General features: G+C 39.5%; 1 protein-coding gene and 1 long non-coding RNA gene across 5 annotated transcripts in view; one reads left to right on the top strand and one right to left on the bottom strand.

The window, feature by feature from the left end:
* The window catches only part of LOC306867355, a 1,261,287-nt gene that overhangs the window by 63,671 nt on the left and 1,182,333 nt on the right, over window positions 1–15,283 (top strand). The gene's annotated exons all lie outside the window — the stretch shown is intronic.
* LOC306866595 (NACHT, LRR and PYD domains-containing protein 3-like) overlaps window positions 1–15,283 on the bottom strand; it is an 89,979-nt gene that overhangs the window by 64,096 nt on the left and 10,600 nt on the right. For all 4 annotated transcript variants that reach the window (XR_013783950.1, XM_079411852.1, XM_079411853.1 and 1 more), the window contains exons 8-9: window positions 11,505–11,678; window positions 11,150–11,323 (exon numbers count right to left, since the gene is read on the bottom strand). Coding sequence is in view for 3 of the 4 variants with exons in the window: in XM_079411852.1 (XP_079267978.1) it covers window positions 11,150–11,323; window positions 11,505–11,678 (348 nt within the window). In the remaining variant the exon portion in view is untranslated. The remainder of the gene's footprint in view (window positions 1–11,149; window positions 11,324–11,504; window positions 11,679–15,283) is intronic.

Here is a 15,283-nt window from a genome sequence, read left to right as displayed (position 1 = left end):
CTCAGGTTTCAATGTTATGCTGCATCTTAAAATTGTCTGATTCAGTCTCTGATATCCTACATCTCCCCCTTTCGATCGGCGAGGTGTTTAGTTGAAGACGTCGTCGAGCGCTGGAAACACAAAGGCAGAAGAAGCAGACAAGAACACAGCAAACAACAAGACAACACCTCCATGACAGTTACTGTATTGGTGCAGGTCCTCAGGTTATTTGAGGTACAGACGATTATATTCAATTAGTCAATATGGTTTAGTAAATTGAACAATTCAATTTGGAAATTGTTGTTCTAATTCGGTTGAATACTTTGATTCTTCGATCAAGTTATGTGATTAAATTTGTTTGTTCCTTCTAAGTTGTCTTAACTTAAGAATGTTCACCTTTAGTTTCTGGTGGCATCATTTGTGGTAAAATGAATTGACCTATCGTGCATGGAGCTCTTTGGCTTCCATTCAGTTTAGAGTGGCTTGCGGATATTAGGTGTGACGAGTCAATCCTAATATCAGACCTTTGACCCTTGCAGGGTGTCTAGGTGTTTCACCTACTAAAGAAAGAGGGGAAGGAAAAGTATAGGTGAAAGAAGAACAAAACAAAACAAAGCTGCTGTGGGTTTTCCTAGCGTGGTTTGCAACTTCTGTTGAGCTAGGATGTCGTGCAGCTAGGAAGTCATGTACCTTAACTTGGTGTCAGGTGTTCTACCTATTGTGAGGATAGCTGCATGTTTCTTCATGGTGGTGTATGTAACTTCATGTTATGCTCCAATTTGTATATTCTACTTGTGAGAAGAATATGTTTGTGGAATGTGTTATCAGTAGATGTGGTTACCTCTGGGTATAGGTAATGTTATGTGTGTTAGTGGTGTAGTGTAGGTGTGGTCAGATCTGTTTCAGTCTGTGTTGTCTCCCCCCTTTTCTGGTATGTCAGTGAAGACTGGCTCTCTGCATCCTTGGCGTGGATGAGGGCGTGTCCATGATCTAATGGGGGTCAGTCCAGCAAGGCAGGAAGTTCTTAAGCAGACAGTCGGAGGTAGTTTGGCATGGCTGTGTGAAGCTGGGATGCAAACTTCGTCTCCTATGTTGCATTCCTCTTGTGCTGCCTTCTGGATGTGGCAGACTTTCTGACCTTCTGTGCTTTGGTGGTTGCTGTTGCACAGACGTGAATGTGGTTCTTGAAGTTGGAGTTCATTTAGCAGTTTGCTAGTGAGTGATGGGTGACTGAGGTGATGTTCTCTGGTACCTCAGTTTTCATCAGTGGTTGGCCGTGAGAGACTTGTTCATTCTGGGTGGTTGTTGAACAGGTGCTTGTCATCTCTGATATGGTGTCGTACCATGTGATCACCGGCCTTCCGTTCTGTCGCTGGTCACAGCGAGCATGACTCAATTTTGTAGTCATCCGTGTTCAGCTTATTTTGAAGGAACTCGTTCAGTTGTTTCATGACTTGTTCCATGTCTTCTGATGGTAAGCTGTCTTGTTCTTGTGCATACTCAGCACTGTGCATGTCTGAGTGGTGCTGAGGTGGGTTTCGTTGTCGCTTACCCACACGAGTCACCCTTGGATGAGTCAGGCAATTACCTTTGGATGTCTGGTTAGGTTTCCAGTTGTTGTGGTTTCTTGAGAAGCGTGTCTGGTCCCATGGATTTTTCCAGCGGTTGGGCTGATAGCTGTCGTGGACATGGGGGTCACGTTCTCTGTGCTCTTGAGGGAGGACTCTGGTATTGTGATACAACTGGATGTCGTCCAGTGCAAAGCTTGAGTCTTTGTTGACAGAGTTCAAGAGTGTGGAGGTTGTGTTACCTTTCTTTGAGGCCATCTTCTGCTTGTTGTAGGCCTTCTGTGTTAGGTCACGCAACTGTTGGGTGGTCATGGAGCGTGGACAGGCCATGACGCCTAGATGGTGGCTGACTCCAGGGTGCAGATTTCTTAGGAAGAGGCTTTTGAAGTTCACATCCTCTTCAAGGTCAGGTTCGTTGTGTGCACCGAAGTAGGCTTGTCGGAGTCGGTTGTAGTAAGCTTGTGGAGCCTCTGGTCGACCTTGTTTGGTTTCTGAGGCAGTTAACAGTCCATGTTCAGATTCATAGTCTGTAAACTCTTTAATCAGGACTTCACGAAGTAGCTGGTAGTCTGACTTCGTTCGACTGGGCTGTCGATCTAGAAAGTTTCGTACCTCGGAACTGGACGTGGCTCTAAGGAGGTACAACCTGTCTCTGTCAGTCACATGAGGTCTCATTTCCAGATAGAAGTCGATATCTTGAAGATGGGCCTGGATGGTGTGGCCCTCTGTGGAGTTCGGGTCGAACTTGTTGATGTTTTTAGACAGCTTGTCGAGGTCTTTGATGGTCATCCCATGTGCAGCTCCGAGGTCTGCTTGGATGGGAGGTTTTCTTTCGTTGACAGGAAAGAGTTCTGTGGCGAAGGCAGGTGAGGTTTTGGGTTGTGGCTCTTCGCTTCTTTCGCTGTATACCAGTTCTTGAATGTGGGACTCTGCTCTGCTCAGCAGAGGTGAGGCTGAGAGCTGTTTCTCTCGCCTTGGCTCTTGTTTCTGCTCATTAGCATGTTTAAGTTCTTTTCTGACCATGTAGAGCTGATCGTTGGTATCGTCTATTTGTTGGGTCAGATTGTCTATTTTAGAACTGTACCTTTCAAGGTGGTCTTTCAAGGCACTGATTTCAGCATTCTTGTCGCTGATGTCATGCTTGGCTTTCTCTAGGAGCTGTTCAGCATACTGGAGTCTGTTTACCAGGTCTTTCTGGGCAGCCTTTGCATGTTGTTGGTCGAGCTGAGCTGCTGTCAGGGCTGCTTGGAGCTCCTTAACTTGTTCCGTTGATTCCTGCTCCCTTTCGTTGGGTGCTTTGTGTTGATCTTGAACTTTCACTTCCAGCTTGTCTATGCGGCGTTGAACACGTGCCAGCTCCTCTTGAAGGTGGGTGACGTGCTTGTCACTCAGTTTCAGCTGGGTTGCGAAGGCATAGCTTAGAGAGCTGGAGATTTTGACTAGCTCCTCGTGGTTGTTGTTCTGGCTTGAATCTTGTGTCAGGAATCTTCTCAGGCTTAGGATTATTATTAAAAATAATAACAGTTCAAGGGTCTTGGGGGTGAGGCTGTCTGTCGTGCCTCTCAGCCAAGTGTTCCCATCTTCCCCTTGTGCAAAGGGGTTTGCAGTCTGCGGCATGTTGGCACGCAAGGGAGAAGAGAGACTGACACAGATCTGTGTGGAGTAAAAGCCTATGTGTAGGTGAGGCAACTAAGTGTTGTGTCAGTGATTTTGAACCACTAGTGTAGTGTGGTGGTGATGACTGTGTTGGTCGCAGTGTCTAGGTGGTAGACTAAAGATGTGAAGACTTCGTCACTCTAATGAGGAAGAGGGAAAAGAGAGAAACAGGTGAAAAGCAAATTCAATTAAAATAAACAATTCCCTTTTTTTTCAAATGAGAAATTATTTATTTATTTATTTTTTTCAATTAAAGGTTATCAAGAGGCAAACAATATTATTAAATCTCTGTTCTCGACAGATGAATATAATAATAATTCTGATATCTCTTTTTAGTCTGACAGGATTGACAACGTACACCTTACAGTTGGATCGCTCACCAGGGAGGCTGCGAAGGCAACGGTTGCTCAAAACTTCTCTATTAAAATTGATCTCAGCGTTGTATGAGATGTTAAAATTTTGATTGCGTTTTTAATGTAGGGAGGTTAGGAAGAACGATTACAATCAAATTCGTAAAGATGATTAGTCTTTTTGACAAGCTTGTGTATCTCATTCACTTAGAATTGATTGATGGTTCTTACAGGTCCCCACAAATGTGAAAAGTGAAGATGAAAGAAAGCAGGAGAGAACAGGAGAGAAGAGAAAGAGACAGTAAATCGAGTGGATGGTGTCCACTAGCAAGCAGTTATGCCGACTACGAGTTGTCGTCAGTTGCTCCACAACTAATCAACAAAAATAAAATTTTGGTGAAAGAGATTTGTCTCTTAAATTTATTTGGACTCGTAGTGAGGGATAACACTGTCTCCTATTAAGGCTCAGGTGAGACAAAGTGAAATTGAAATTAAATAAAGGAGAAAATCAGTAAATAAAAATAGAAAATAGTGGCTAAGTGTATAACCAAAACAGGAAGAATGAGGGAGTAAAACGCAATAAAGTAATGAGTGAGTATAAGTCTGAATAGAATCTATGAACATGGGTAATAAATCAATTAGATAGAATAAGTTTACTTAAACGTTCCAAGTTCAAGACTTATTTGTATCTAAAATGATTATGCCCAGAAGAGAATACTAGAAGTATCGATCATATGAAATGATCGGAGGGAAATTTGAATGATTCCAAATAAATTTAATGTTTTAATTAAATTTTGAATTTGGCACAATTAATAATTGTGAACTAGTATTTCCCTTTCTAGTAAAATGCAAATAAGTGGTAAGAAGTGAGAAATTAGAGAAATAAGAAAGAGAAAGACCAACAAGTCTATTAGTTGAGAGGTGTTTAAAGGGTTAAATCACTTTAGCTTTCCAAACACACACACTGTATTAAACCACTGGAGGTTAATGCTAACTGCTAACCTTTGAGGCCAATCTTTAGCATAGACTTCAATGTAAACAACCGTTTCGTTGGCTTAGCAACAGCATGAGTTTGTTTACATCAGCATCGATGTGCTGCGCGTGCGCAGTACAAAGTTGCTCCGGAAGTAGGTTAGGACTTCCGTGTCACGATCGTAACTGTGGAAACCAAAACAAACGTTGCATTGCCAGTACAGTTAAGCATGTTACATTAAATGTCAGCGCATTTCCACACTGTACAAATAAACAACACCGCTTTTAGTTGTTCTGCGATGTGGCGCTTAAACTCTCAGTTCGTTCAGAGTTAAACTTATTAAAATAGCAGCTTGGTGCTGCAGGGAAACAGTGCTGTATTAGAAGCCCGTGCCAGTTTCTCTGGACACATAAACACAACAGGTTTTCTTCGCTGTTGGTTCAAAGTTAAACTTTACTTGATAAAGCTTTTAAAAACTCCCATTAAAAATCTCCCGGACACACGCAGTGTTGAGCGAGATTAACTTCACTTAGTGAACAGTTACACAAACAGACAAGCGTTATTCTCTAATGTTTACTGAGGGAGTCATAGATGATTTGACAATGGAACACGCACTGCTAATCAAACTATGAATAATAATGGCTCTGATAAATAGGATTGAGGAACACGCTCAAAACTATTCTTTATCCACTGATTTATTTCCCGTTTAAATCACTGCAGTTTAGCTTCGTTCTGCTAACAGACTGAGATTCAGGAGAATAGCTACTGACTGACCTGGAACCCGCAGGACATCACTTCAACTATAAATAAAAGGCATTACAGAAAGAGAGGAACACGCTCAATTTCGACCTTATTGTACGATCTCAGATGTTAACTTTAAGTTCACTTACTGCAGTTTGAGAAGCTCTTTTGCTGACTTCATTCAAGCGGGGCGCGCGCAGCTGACGTCACTCACGCGCACGCGCACACACACACACACAAGTCTCGTCTCTCATCCGCGGCAATAGAAAAAGATGAAATAACTTGGTTTATGCTCACAATTTAGATTAATCTGCCCGCATTCTCCACCAATATGTAAGGTTATTACATATAATATTAACCTCCACCAATAAAAATGTAGGGGTTTTATTACATTAATATAGTTTAATTTAGCTCAAAGGGAATCATTTATGATTTTATAGGGATTTGAACAGAATCAGTGTTACGGCGATTCACTGAACGAGCCGTATGACAAACTCTGTACTGGATATTAAAATCCAAAATATAGTGAAAACACTATTAAATAGCACGGTAACGAAATCGACAGATTAAGGCATTAACTTGTGAGCAGAAAACACAAGATACTTCTCTTTTAAAATATAAATCAGATTTTATTTAAATAAACCTAAAACATAAACTAATCTAACACATAAACACAAGCATTCACACATTCACACGTTGCAGAAAGAGAGAAAGTGAGGAAAGGATGAGTTTAAGAGAATGGAAATGTGAAATCCCAAGTTTACAGCAATATGTGCTATTGCATAGACCTGAACAACCATCAATCACTTATTTAACCCTCGCTTTGAGTTTCTCAATGAGGCTAAAATTTACATTAAAGTCACCAATTCAGTACTTGGAGGCATTGCTTGCTTGCCTGTGTTACGGGGTTTCCTTTGTGTCGTCGTTGCAGACAGGGGGTTCCCCGAAGTGTCTGATTGGCTGGAAGTTCAGTAGTCTTTGAAGTGATGTCTCTTGGGCGTTGGCTGAGGATGCAGAGTTCTTTCTGGTTGAAGTTTGAAACGGGTCGGAGCTGGACTTACAAACTTACATTAACACACGAAACTCCACGGAAAGAAAAGAAACTAAAGTAAAATAATACAAATAAAATGATGTAACGAGACTAAGTTGTTTTCTTTCTCATTATGGCACGTGGGCCAGGGCACGCTCAAAGAGCAGCACGCGGTGAGAGGGACGAGAGATAGAGAGCAGGGGCGTAAAAAAGTAAGAGAGAGTATTTTACGATGTCCTGAGGTTTTAAACTCAGCTTCTGGACCGTCCCATCTGGACGGTCCTGACCAATTAGAAACTGTCCTTGCTTAGCTAGGGTGTGTTCTTCACATCATAAATCAGCTTGTTATCAGTCACATGGTCCAAACTCTACAGGCCTTGGCAAAGCATACCTTTCTGAACATGATTTCATAATAAGACTATGATGCACTTGACAAAGAACTGATTGGAAGAAACATTCACATCATGGATTTTCAAGCTCATACATACTAAATATGCAATACTTATCTTTAAGGCTCGAGCTATTCAATACTTATTAAAAAGACATACATATTATTTGATTAAAACATGATATGTGGTTACAACATAAAAATGTCCTTTTAGGATGATTTTATGTGCATATGGAGAAGAAAGTTTTTGTATAGTTCTAAGGAGAACGAATGCATGTTCTTTAGAGAAGGAATGTTGGTTTGGACGGTCTTTTATGTGTGGAGACACGCCCGAAAGAGTCTGTAGCTAATGATTTTCTATCACAGGTTTACGTGTGAACATCAGTCTTGATTACTTGCAACAAATTTGACAGTCTCCTTCTTGAATTGGAATTATCAATAAGTGTTTCTTTTTCTTCAGTGTTGCAAGTTGTTTGGTGACAGAGGCTTGCTAGTTGGGATTTGCTTGCTTCCAACTAGATTTATGACGTCCTGTTCCTTAAGGCCTCTCTGCATTCCAGCTCCTCAGGTTTCAATGTTATGCTGCATCTTAAAATTGTCTGATTCAGTCTCTGATATCCTACAATGGCATCAACACATCTCAAAAAAGTTGGGACAAGGCCATGTTTACCACTGTGTGGCATCCCCTCTTCTTTTTATAACAGTCTGCAAACGTCTGGGGACTGAGGAGACAAGTTGCTCAAGTTTAGGAATAGGAATGTTGTCCCATTCATGCCTAATACAGGCTTCTAGTTGCTCAACTGTCTTAGGTCTTCTTTGTCGCATCTTCCTCTTTATGATGCGCCAAAAGTTTTCTATGGGTGACAGATCTGGACTGCAGGCTGGCCATTTCAGTACCCGGATCCTCCTTCTACGCAACCATGATGTTGTAATTGATGCAGTATGTGGTCTGGCATTGTCATGTTGGAAAATGCAAGGTCTTCCCTGAAAGAGACGACGTCTGGATGGGAGCATATGTTGTTCTAAAACTTGGATATACCTTTCAGCATTGATGGTGCCTTTCCAGATGTGTAAGCTGCCCATGCCACACACACTCATGCAACCCCATACCATCAGAGATGCAGGCTTCTGAACTGAGCGCTGATAACAACTTGGGTTATCCTTGTCCTCTTTAGTCCGGATGACATGGCGTCCCAGTTTTCCAAAAAGAACTTCAAATTTTGAATCGTCTGACCACAGAACAGTTTTCCACTTTGCCACAGTCCATTTTAAATGAGCCTTGGCCCAGAGAAAACGCCTGTGCTTCTGGATCATGTTTAGATATGGCTTCTTTTTTGACCTATAGAGTTTTAGCCGGCAACGGCGAATGGCACGGTGGATTGTGTTCACCGACAATGTTTTCTGGAAGTATTCCTGAGCCCATGTTGTGATTTCCATTACAGTAGCATTCCTGTATGTGATGCAGTGCCGTCTAAGGGCCCGAAGATCACGGGCATCCAGTATGGTTTTCCGGCCTTGACCCTTACGCACAGAGATTGTTCTAGATTCTCTGAATCTTTGGATGATATTATGCACTGTAGATGATGATAACTTCAAACTCTTTGCAATTTTTCTCTGAGAAACCCCTTTCTGATATTGCTCCACTATTTTTCGCCGCAGCATTGGGGGAATTGGTGATCCTCTTGCCATCTTGACTTCTGAGAGACACTGCCACTCTGAGAGGCTCTTTTCATACCCAATCATGTTGCCAATTGACCTAATAAGTTGCAAATTGGTCCTCCAGCTGTTCCTTATATGTACATTTAACTTTTCCGGCCTCTTATTGCTACCTGTCCCAACTTTTTTGGAATGTGTAGCTCTCATGAAATCCAAAATGAGCCAATATTTGGCATGACATTTCAAAATGTCTCACTTTCAACATTTGATATGTTATCTATATTCTATTGTGAATAAAATATAAGTTTATGAGATTTGTAAATTATTGCATCCCTTTTTTATTCACAATTTGTACAGTGTCCCAACTTTTTTGGAATCGGGTTTGTAGAACAAATAGCAGAACCGCTGCATCTCTGAGCAGCACAGTGTTTTGTTCCTCAGTGTTACACGGACCAGTAAATTATTCAAAGTACAGTCGTTTGCAAAGTTAAACGAATTAGCATTTTAAACGAATTGGCTGATTTAAGGATTCAACTCACTCATTTAGACAGTCACTTGCTGCCACCTACTGGCAGTTGTAGTTTCATATTTAAGAAAGTAGCTTATTATTTCATTTTTGCAATCATTTAATATCTCTACATTACAAAGATATAGTTAAACTTAACAGAATTTATTCAAAATCCATCTATGAATTTTGTTGATAGTGATTTAATTTTATTGTTAATAGCCATTATTCCACTTGCATCGTTAAACCATTGTTCTCATCAAAATACTGTTCATTCATTTTTTCAAAACTTTTTTGTGTTGTACTCTTTCATGTTGCTCCTTTACCCTAGACGGGGCATAACGGATTGAATTTGATTTAACCTGTTAGCCTGCACCAGAGCGACCTCGCACTGAACGCTCTTTGTTTGCATGTGTCATTGTTTTCTAATAGAATAAATGAAACGGGACAAAGTTAATCTTGTCAAACTCTATATCATTCTGAGGGTCTAAGCCTCAAGCATCGACGACAGATCGCTGTTTTTCGATGGAAAGCTTATAAGGAATGAGTGGCACAAATTTGCTACATTTGTGTAAGCAGTACACATCCAAACACGCAGAGTAAAAAAGCCGTACGTACCTTTATCATTGTAATAACGAGCCACAAACGCGTCCACTGCTGAAATCCCAGTTTAGTTAGAGAGGTAAGGGTCCACAGAAAAACATCCCAGCGAGCACTTTTAGTCCAGCGAAACAATAACGTTGTAATAAGGATGAATATTCCTTTGTTTACGTTTCATTTCTTCAGAGAGTTATTGTTCGCGTCCGTTATGGAATAAATTACGCTCAAAAACAGCGTCTTGGTGGTAAAAAAACAAAACGATTTTGTAGAATACGGTCTTACAAACATAATGAGACCGTCTACGGAAAAAAAAGTCTCAGAAAAGCGGAATATAGATTATTTGAATTTGGCGCTCCCTCCTGCCGGCAGTGACGCTTCTGTGACGCACGCTGTCATCTGAGCGGGGCATAACTTAGCGATCTGCTTTATCCATAAAAAACTGTTTTTTTTTTCTTCTACATTTTTTATATGTGTGTGTGTGTATTGTGTGGGGAATGTGGCCGTGTCTGCATGATTATAATCTGTATGGACGCACATCAGCGTGTTTATTAGCGACTCTATGACGGCTATCATTGTGATTCATTGATCAGCTATTATTGATTATATGGCCCATCTGTTTGATTATAATCTGAATGGAAGCACATCAGCGTGTGTTTACTGACTCTATGACCATGTCTGGCAATATCACTTCACGTCTGGCAGTGATATTTATCATTGTAATAACGAATAACGAAGAATACTTCAGTATACATACTATATACAAAGCATTTTTTTCTATTTTTTTTCCTTTTTTATTACTCAAATAATTATTTTTGTATTTTTTAGTGCTCAAATAAATCTGTCTATTATTTTATAATTGAAAAACTATGCAGGAACATGTATAATGACTAAAATAGCTTGTATAATTCTGCAATCCATTTGGTGGTTATTTTTCCTCAAACAGGGGGGTGGGGGGACTATAAATAGTTTCAGAAAAAATATTGCAGGAATCTCATTTTTCATGGTATCTTCTTCAAATTTGAAATATGAACTGATGAGACACATGGCTTTCGATCCATTACTTTTCTGGATTGCTCCAGGACTTATTTCATGTATTTGTATATGAAATAAAAAAACATTCAGTGTGGAAAAATATTTTTCAAGGCACGTCAGTGTCTATAACTTTTTATCTTTTTGAGCATTATCAACTCTGGATGATAGATAGTAAAGCCCAGAGTCTCTTCTTTCCAAAGATACCTAATTTGTTTGTGTAAGCACACTTTGTCACAAACTGTTACCATTTTAATTCAGGTAGGTTATTTTCACCTGCGAGGCCCTAAATGGGGTTGAAGGTTAAAGTGTTAATTTAAGAATCTGGCATATGAGGACACCGATATGACAATATATATATTCTATAATACTAATACAACTCTGTTATTTCAGAGTTTTGATCTCTCAACTTGGAGGTACATAATATTGATACTAACTCATGATCGGCTCACATGTAAATGTACTTTTCTCTTAAGCATGTGACATGGCAGACTGTACATTTAATTAAATTGTAGCCTTTTGTGAATTGATAACTGCAAGTCATATCACAATTTTGAGTTTATTTTGATTAATTGGTGTGGTGTGAGAAGTGTAAAAATATTTTCAAATTTATTAAATTGTGGTGGGTCACTAGCGTCTGGGTAATTAATGGGATACACTTTTAAAATACTTACTTCAGCTTTTCCAGTCTACACTGTACATTTTCAAACAGAGTCACGATGATCTTCATTCCTGGGTTTCCTAGTTTATTCTCACTCAGATCCAGCTCTGTCAGATTTGAAGGGTTTGAGTTTAGAGCTGCAGTCAGAACATGACAAGCTCCTTCTGTGATACAGTTGTTATTCAGACTGCATAAAGAGAAAACAGAAGATGAAGTAAACTTCATTTCATAAATAAACTTGGTGAAAAACAACATCTGACTCTGAAACACTGTGAAAGGGATGGATTTACAAATTGTATTAATGAAAAATTCTTTATAAATAAATTGCCTGCATATCATTTATTTTGTATTACTTCATCACGTCTCACCTCAGTGTCTTGAGTTGACAGTTTGGATCCTGTAGTAAATCACTGAGCTGCTTCACTCCTGATTGTCCAGGATCATTTCCTGTGAGATCCAGCTCTATCAGGTGTGAAGGGTTTGATCTCAGAGCTGAAGCCAGAGCTTTATAACCTTCTTCAGTGATACTGCAGTCTGAAAGCCTAGAACAGAAATTAAAATGTAACATTCAACAGATTAATGAGCTATTTCAGAAATAACCTTTACAATATTAATCTATAAAGTAAATTAGTTTTGTTCCTTGTCAATTTACTGTGCAATTTAGTGTACAACTGAATCTAAGAGGCCTAGAGACCTTTAAAATTTTACACATCAGCTCATCTGAGAATCTTCAGGTTACAGTTACTGAAAGGGGTCATGAACTAAGAAATTAATTTCCCTTGATCTTTTGACATTTAACAGGTCAACATACTATAAAAACATCCTGTAAGTTTCAGAACTAAAAACTTTCTTAGTTCAAAAACAGCTTTTATTTTCTCCAAACTCAGAAAATGACTCATTTTGTAATGTCACATTATGATAGTCTGCTGGAAAAGGTCAACACCTGTTTCTATATTATTACCTCTGTATCCCCGACCACTGACTCACACATGTAATAGGAGTGGAAACACTAAAGAGAGGCAAACGCAGGGTTACAAGATGCTGTGTAGTGTAAATTGTGAAAAATCACAGTCTTTGGATTGCCTTCCTTGTGATCCTAACATCGCATCTACACCGGTCATGAACATTGTGGTATCACTAATCCATTTCTCTTTCATGTCAGAAACAGTGCCAGCACGTCAGAAACAGAACGACATCAGTTTACTCTCAGGGATTTGTCATGTCAATCCATTCCACATCCAGTGTAGTCATATGTCGGGCCTCGGGGGTGGCCTTGCTACTGTTTTTAAAGACACTTTTCACTGTCATTCTCTATCTACTGGCTTATATAAACCCCTTTATAAACCCCATCACTATAGCTCTAATATATTGTCCTCCTCACCATAATAAGGACTTTTTAAGTGAACTTGCTGTATTAATGGAGTATTTGGTTACTAGGCATGAAAAAAATCGTTCATGTTTGCTCTGCTTCTAAACCATACTCTGCATATTTTTTTGACTTTACTTTAGTGGGTTTCTGGTCTAATACATCCATAGTCATACCCTTGGTTTAATTTTAACCTATGTTTTTTCTATTTCAGACACTGAAATCAGTAGTGCATCTTTTTCTGATCACAGGCTAGTTCTTGTACTTTGTCCCTCTTAGAAGCCGAATCCTCAGAAAATCCATTGCTGGCACGCTTGACTCATTCTCTTACTCAACATTCTAGGGAAGAATTTTCTGTAGTCTACCGTGAAGTCTGCAACTCATTGGAGTTGGAATCTACTCTACTTAATCTGGACACTGATGCAAATCTTAATCTTTTTAATTCTACCTGTGCCGACATCATGAATTCTATTGCCCCCATTGAAGTATAAATATCATAAGGCTGTACCTGTGCCCTGGCACACTGAAACTACACGTACTCCGAGACGGACGTGTAGGCAGGCTGAAAACAAATGGAAGAAGGACAGATTGCAGATTTCTTATGAAGTTTTGAGGAACTCCTTTAACTTGTTTCAGAAAGCTGCAAAGGCTGCAAAATGCAAATATTTGTCTGAAATTATCACAAACAATTGTGACAAACCTCAAGTTTTTTTCTACTATTAACTAAATTAAATCCCTCCGTGCATTCTTTTCTAGAGCCCTCTACTTCTCTCTGTAACGATTTTGGAAAGTTTTTATTTTGTTGTTGAGAAGATCACAACATTAAGATCCCAGCTGTCTAACTCTGTATACGTTTTGCATGATGTTCCATTATGTTCTTCTACTTATTCTGAGTTTGAACCTTTTGATTTAACCTCATGTAATGTAATTGTTGGTCACCTAAAACCAACTAACTGTCCTCAGGATATTATTCCATCTCTTTTCCCAAAGTGGGGTTCGCGAACCCCTGGTGGTTCCTGAGGTTGCAGGGGGTTCATGAGTTGTGAAGTGAAGTGACATACAGCCAAGTATGGTGACCCATACTCGGAATTCATGCTCTGCATTTAACCCATCCAACGTGAACACACACACACAGTGAACACGCACACTGCAGCCATTTTATGCTGCAGGGCCCGGGGAGCAGTTGGTGGTTCGGTGCCTTGCTGAAGGGCACCTCAGTCGTGGTATTGAGAGTGGAGAGAGCGCTGGACATTCACTCCCCCCACCTACAATCCTTTGGATTACGAGTCCGACTCTCTAACCGTTAGGCCACGACTTCCCAGTTGGTACATGGTTAGGGTGACCACCCGTCCTGCTTTGCGTTGTAGGCCTACCGCTCAGCATTTTCACCCCTTGTCCCGCACTTCGCATATTGAGAAAATGCCCTGCATTTTTATCAGTCTGTTGATTTTAAATTGTCATTTTAAGAAAACGTACAGACGTTCTTTTGCCTTTTTAAGAAAGCTTTTTATTTATCCTTTTTGCGTCGTAGTTTTCACGCAAAGGACGTGCGGACCTCATCAAGTGATCTAGCACCACCGACGGAAATGTTCGATTGCACACGGAAAGACACAATATTCTCCTCAAGAATGAAGCAAATGTTTTTTTTCGCTGGGCTATATTTGTAGCAATAGCCAAAAATACATTGTATGGGTCAAAATTATCTATTTTTTATGCCAAAAATCATTAGGATGTTAAGTAAAGATCATCAGAAATTTCTTACCATAAATGTATCAACTTCATTTTTGATTAGAAATATGCATTGTTAAGAACTTAATTTGGACAACTTTAAAGGTGATTTTCTCAATATTTAGATTTTTCTGCACCCTCAGGTTCCAGATATTCAAATAGTTGTATCTCGGCCAAATATTGTCCGATCCTAACAAACCATACATCAATGGAAAGCTTATGATGTATAAATCTCAATTTTGAAAAATTTACACTTAAGACTGGTTTTGTGGTCCAGGGTCACATATATATATATATATATATATATATATATATATATATATATATATATATATATATCAAATTCAAATTTTATTTGTCACTTACATATACATACATAGTACGACATGTAGTGAAATGTATTGTACGACTGTCCAACAAATTGTCCAACAAAATTAAGAAAAACCTCAAGTTTACAAAAATACAAATAGAAAAAGTACAGTAAACATATATACAGAAATAAACTAGCAATAAAATAAAATAACAAATAGATATGAGAATAAAAATAGATATGAAGAATAAAAATAGAATATGATTCTATATAGATTCTATAAAAAGTAAAGTGTATGTCAGTGATAAAGTGTCCGTGTGCTGTGCAGTGCAGTAAAGTGTATAAGTGAGTAAAAGGAATACTAAAGACAAAAGACAAATGGTATGTAAATCCCACTCATTTATCCTTACGTAACCTTCTACAAATTAGTGCAGATTGTATTTGAAAATGTGCAAAGTGGAAGTGTGTGCTTAGAGTGGAGAGAGGTTAAGACTCCGAATGGCCTGCGGGAAGAAGCTCCTCCTCATTCTCTCTGTGTTCGCCTTCATGGAGCGGAAGCGTCTCCCTGAACGCAGCAGAGAAAAGAGTCCATTGTTGGGATGGCTGAGGTCCTTCACTATCTTCCTGGCCCTGGTCAGGCACCGCTTGCTGTAGATCTCCTGCAGGTCAGGGAGCTCGGTGTGAATGGTATGTTCCGCTGAACGCACCACCCTCTGGAGGGCTCGTCTGTCCTGCATAGTGCA

The sequence above is a fragment of the Barbus barbus genome (assembly GCF_936440315.1).
Source record: "Barbus barbus genome assembly, chromosome: 4".
In the NCBI taxonomy this organism is placed as follows: domain Eukaryota; kingdom Metazoa; phylum Chordata; class Actinopteri; order Cypriniformes; family Cyprinidae; genus Barbus; species Barbus barbus.
The sequence above is the reverse complement of the archived record's forward strand: the minus strand, read 5'-3'. Positions and strand labels throughout refer to the sequence as shown.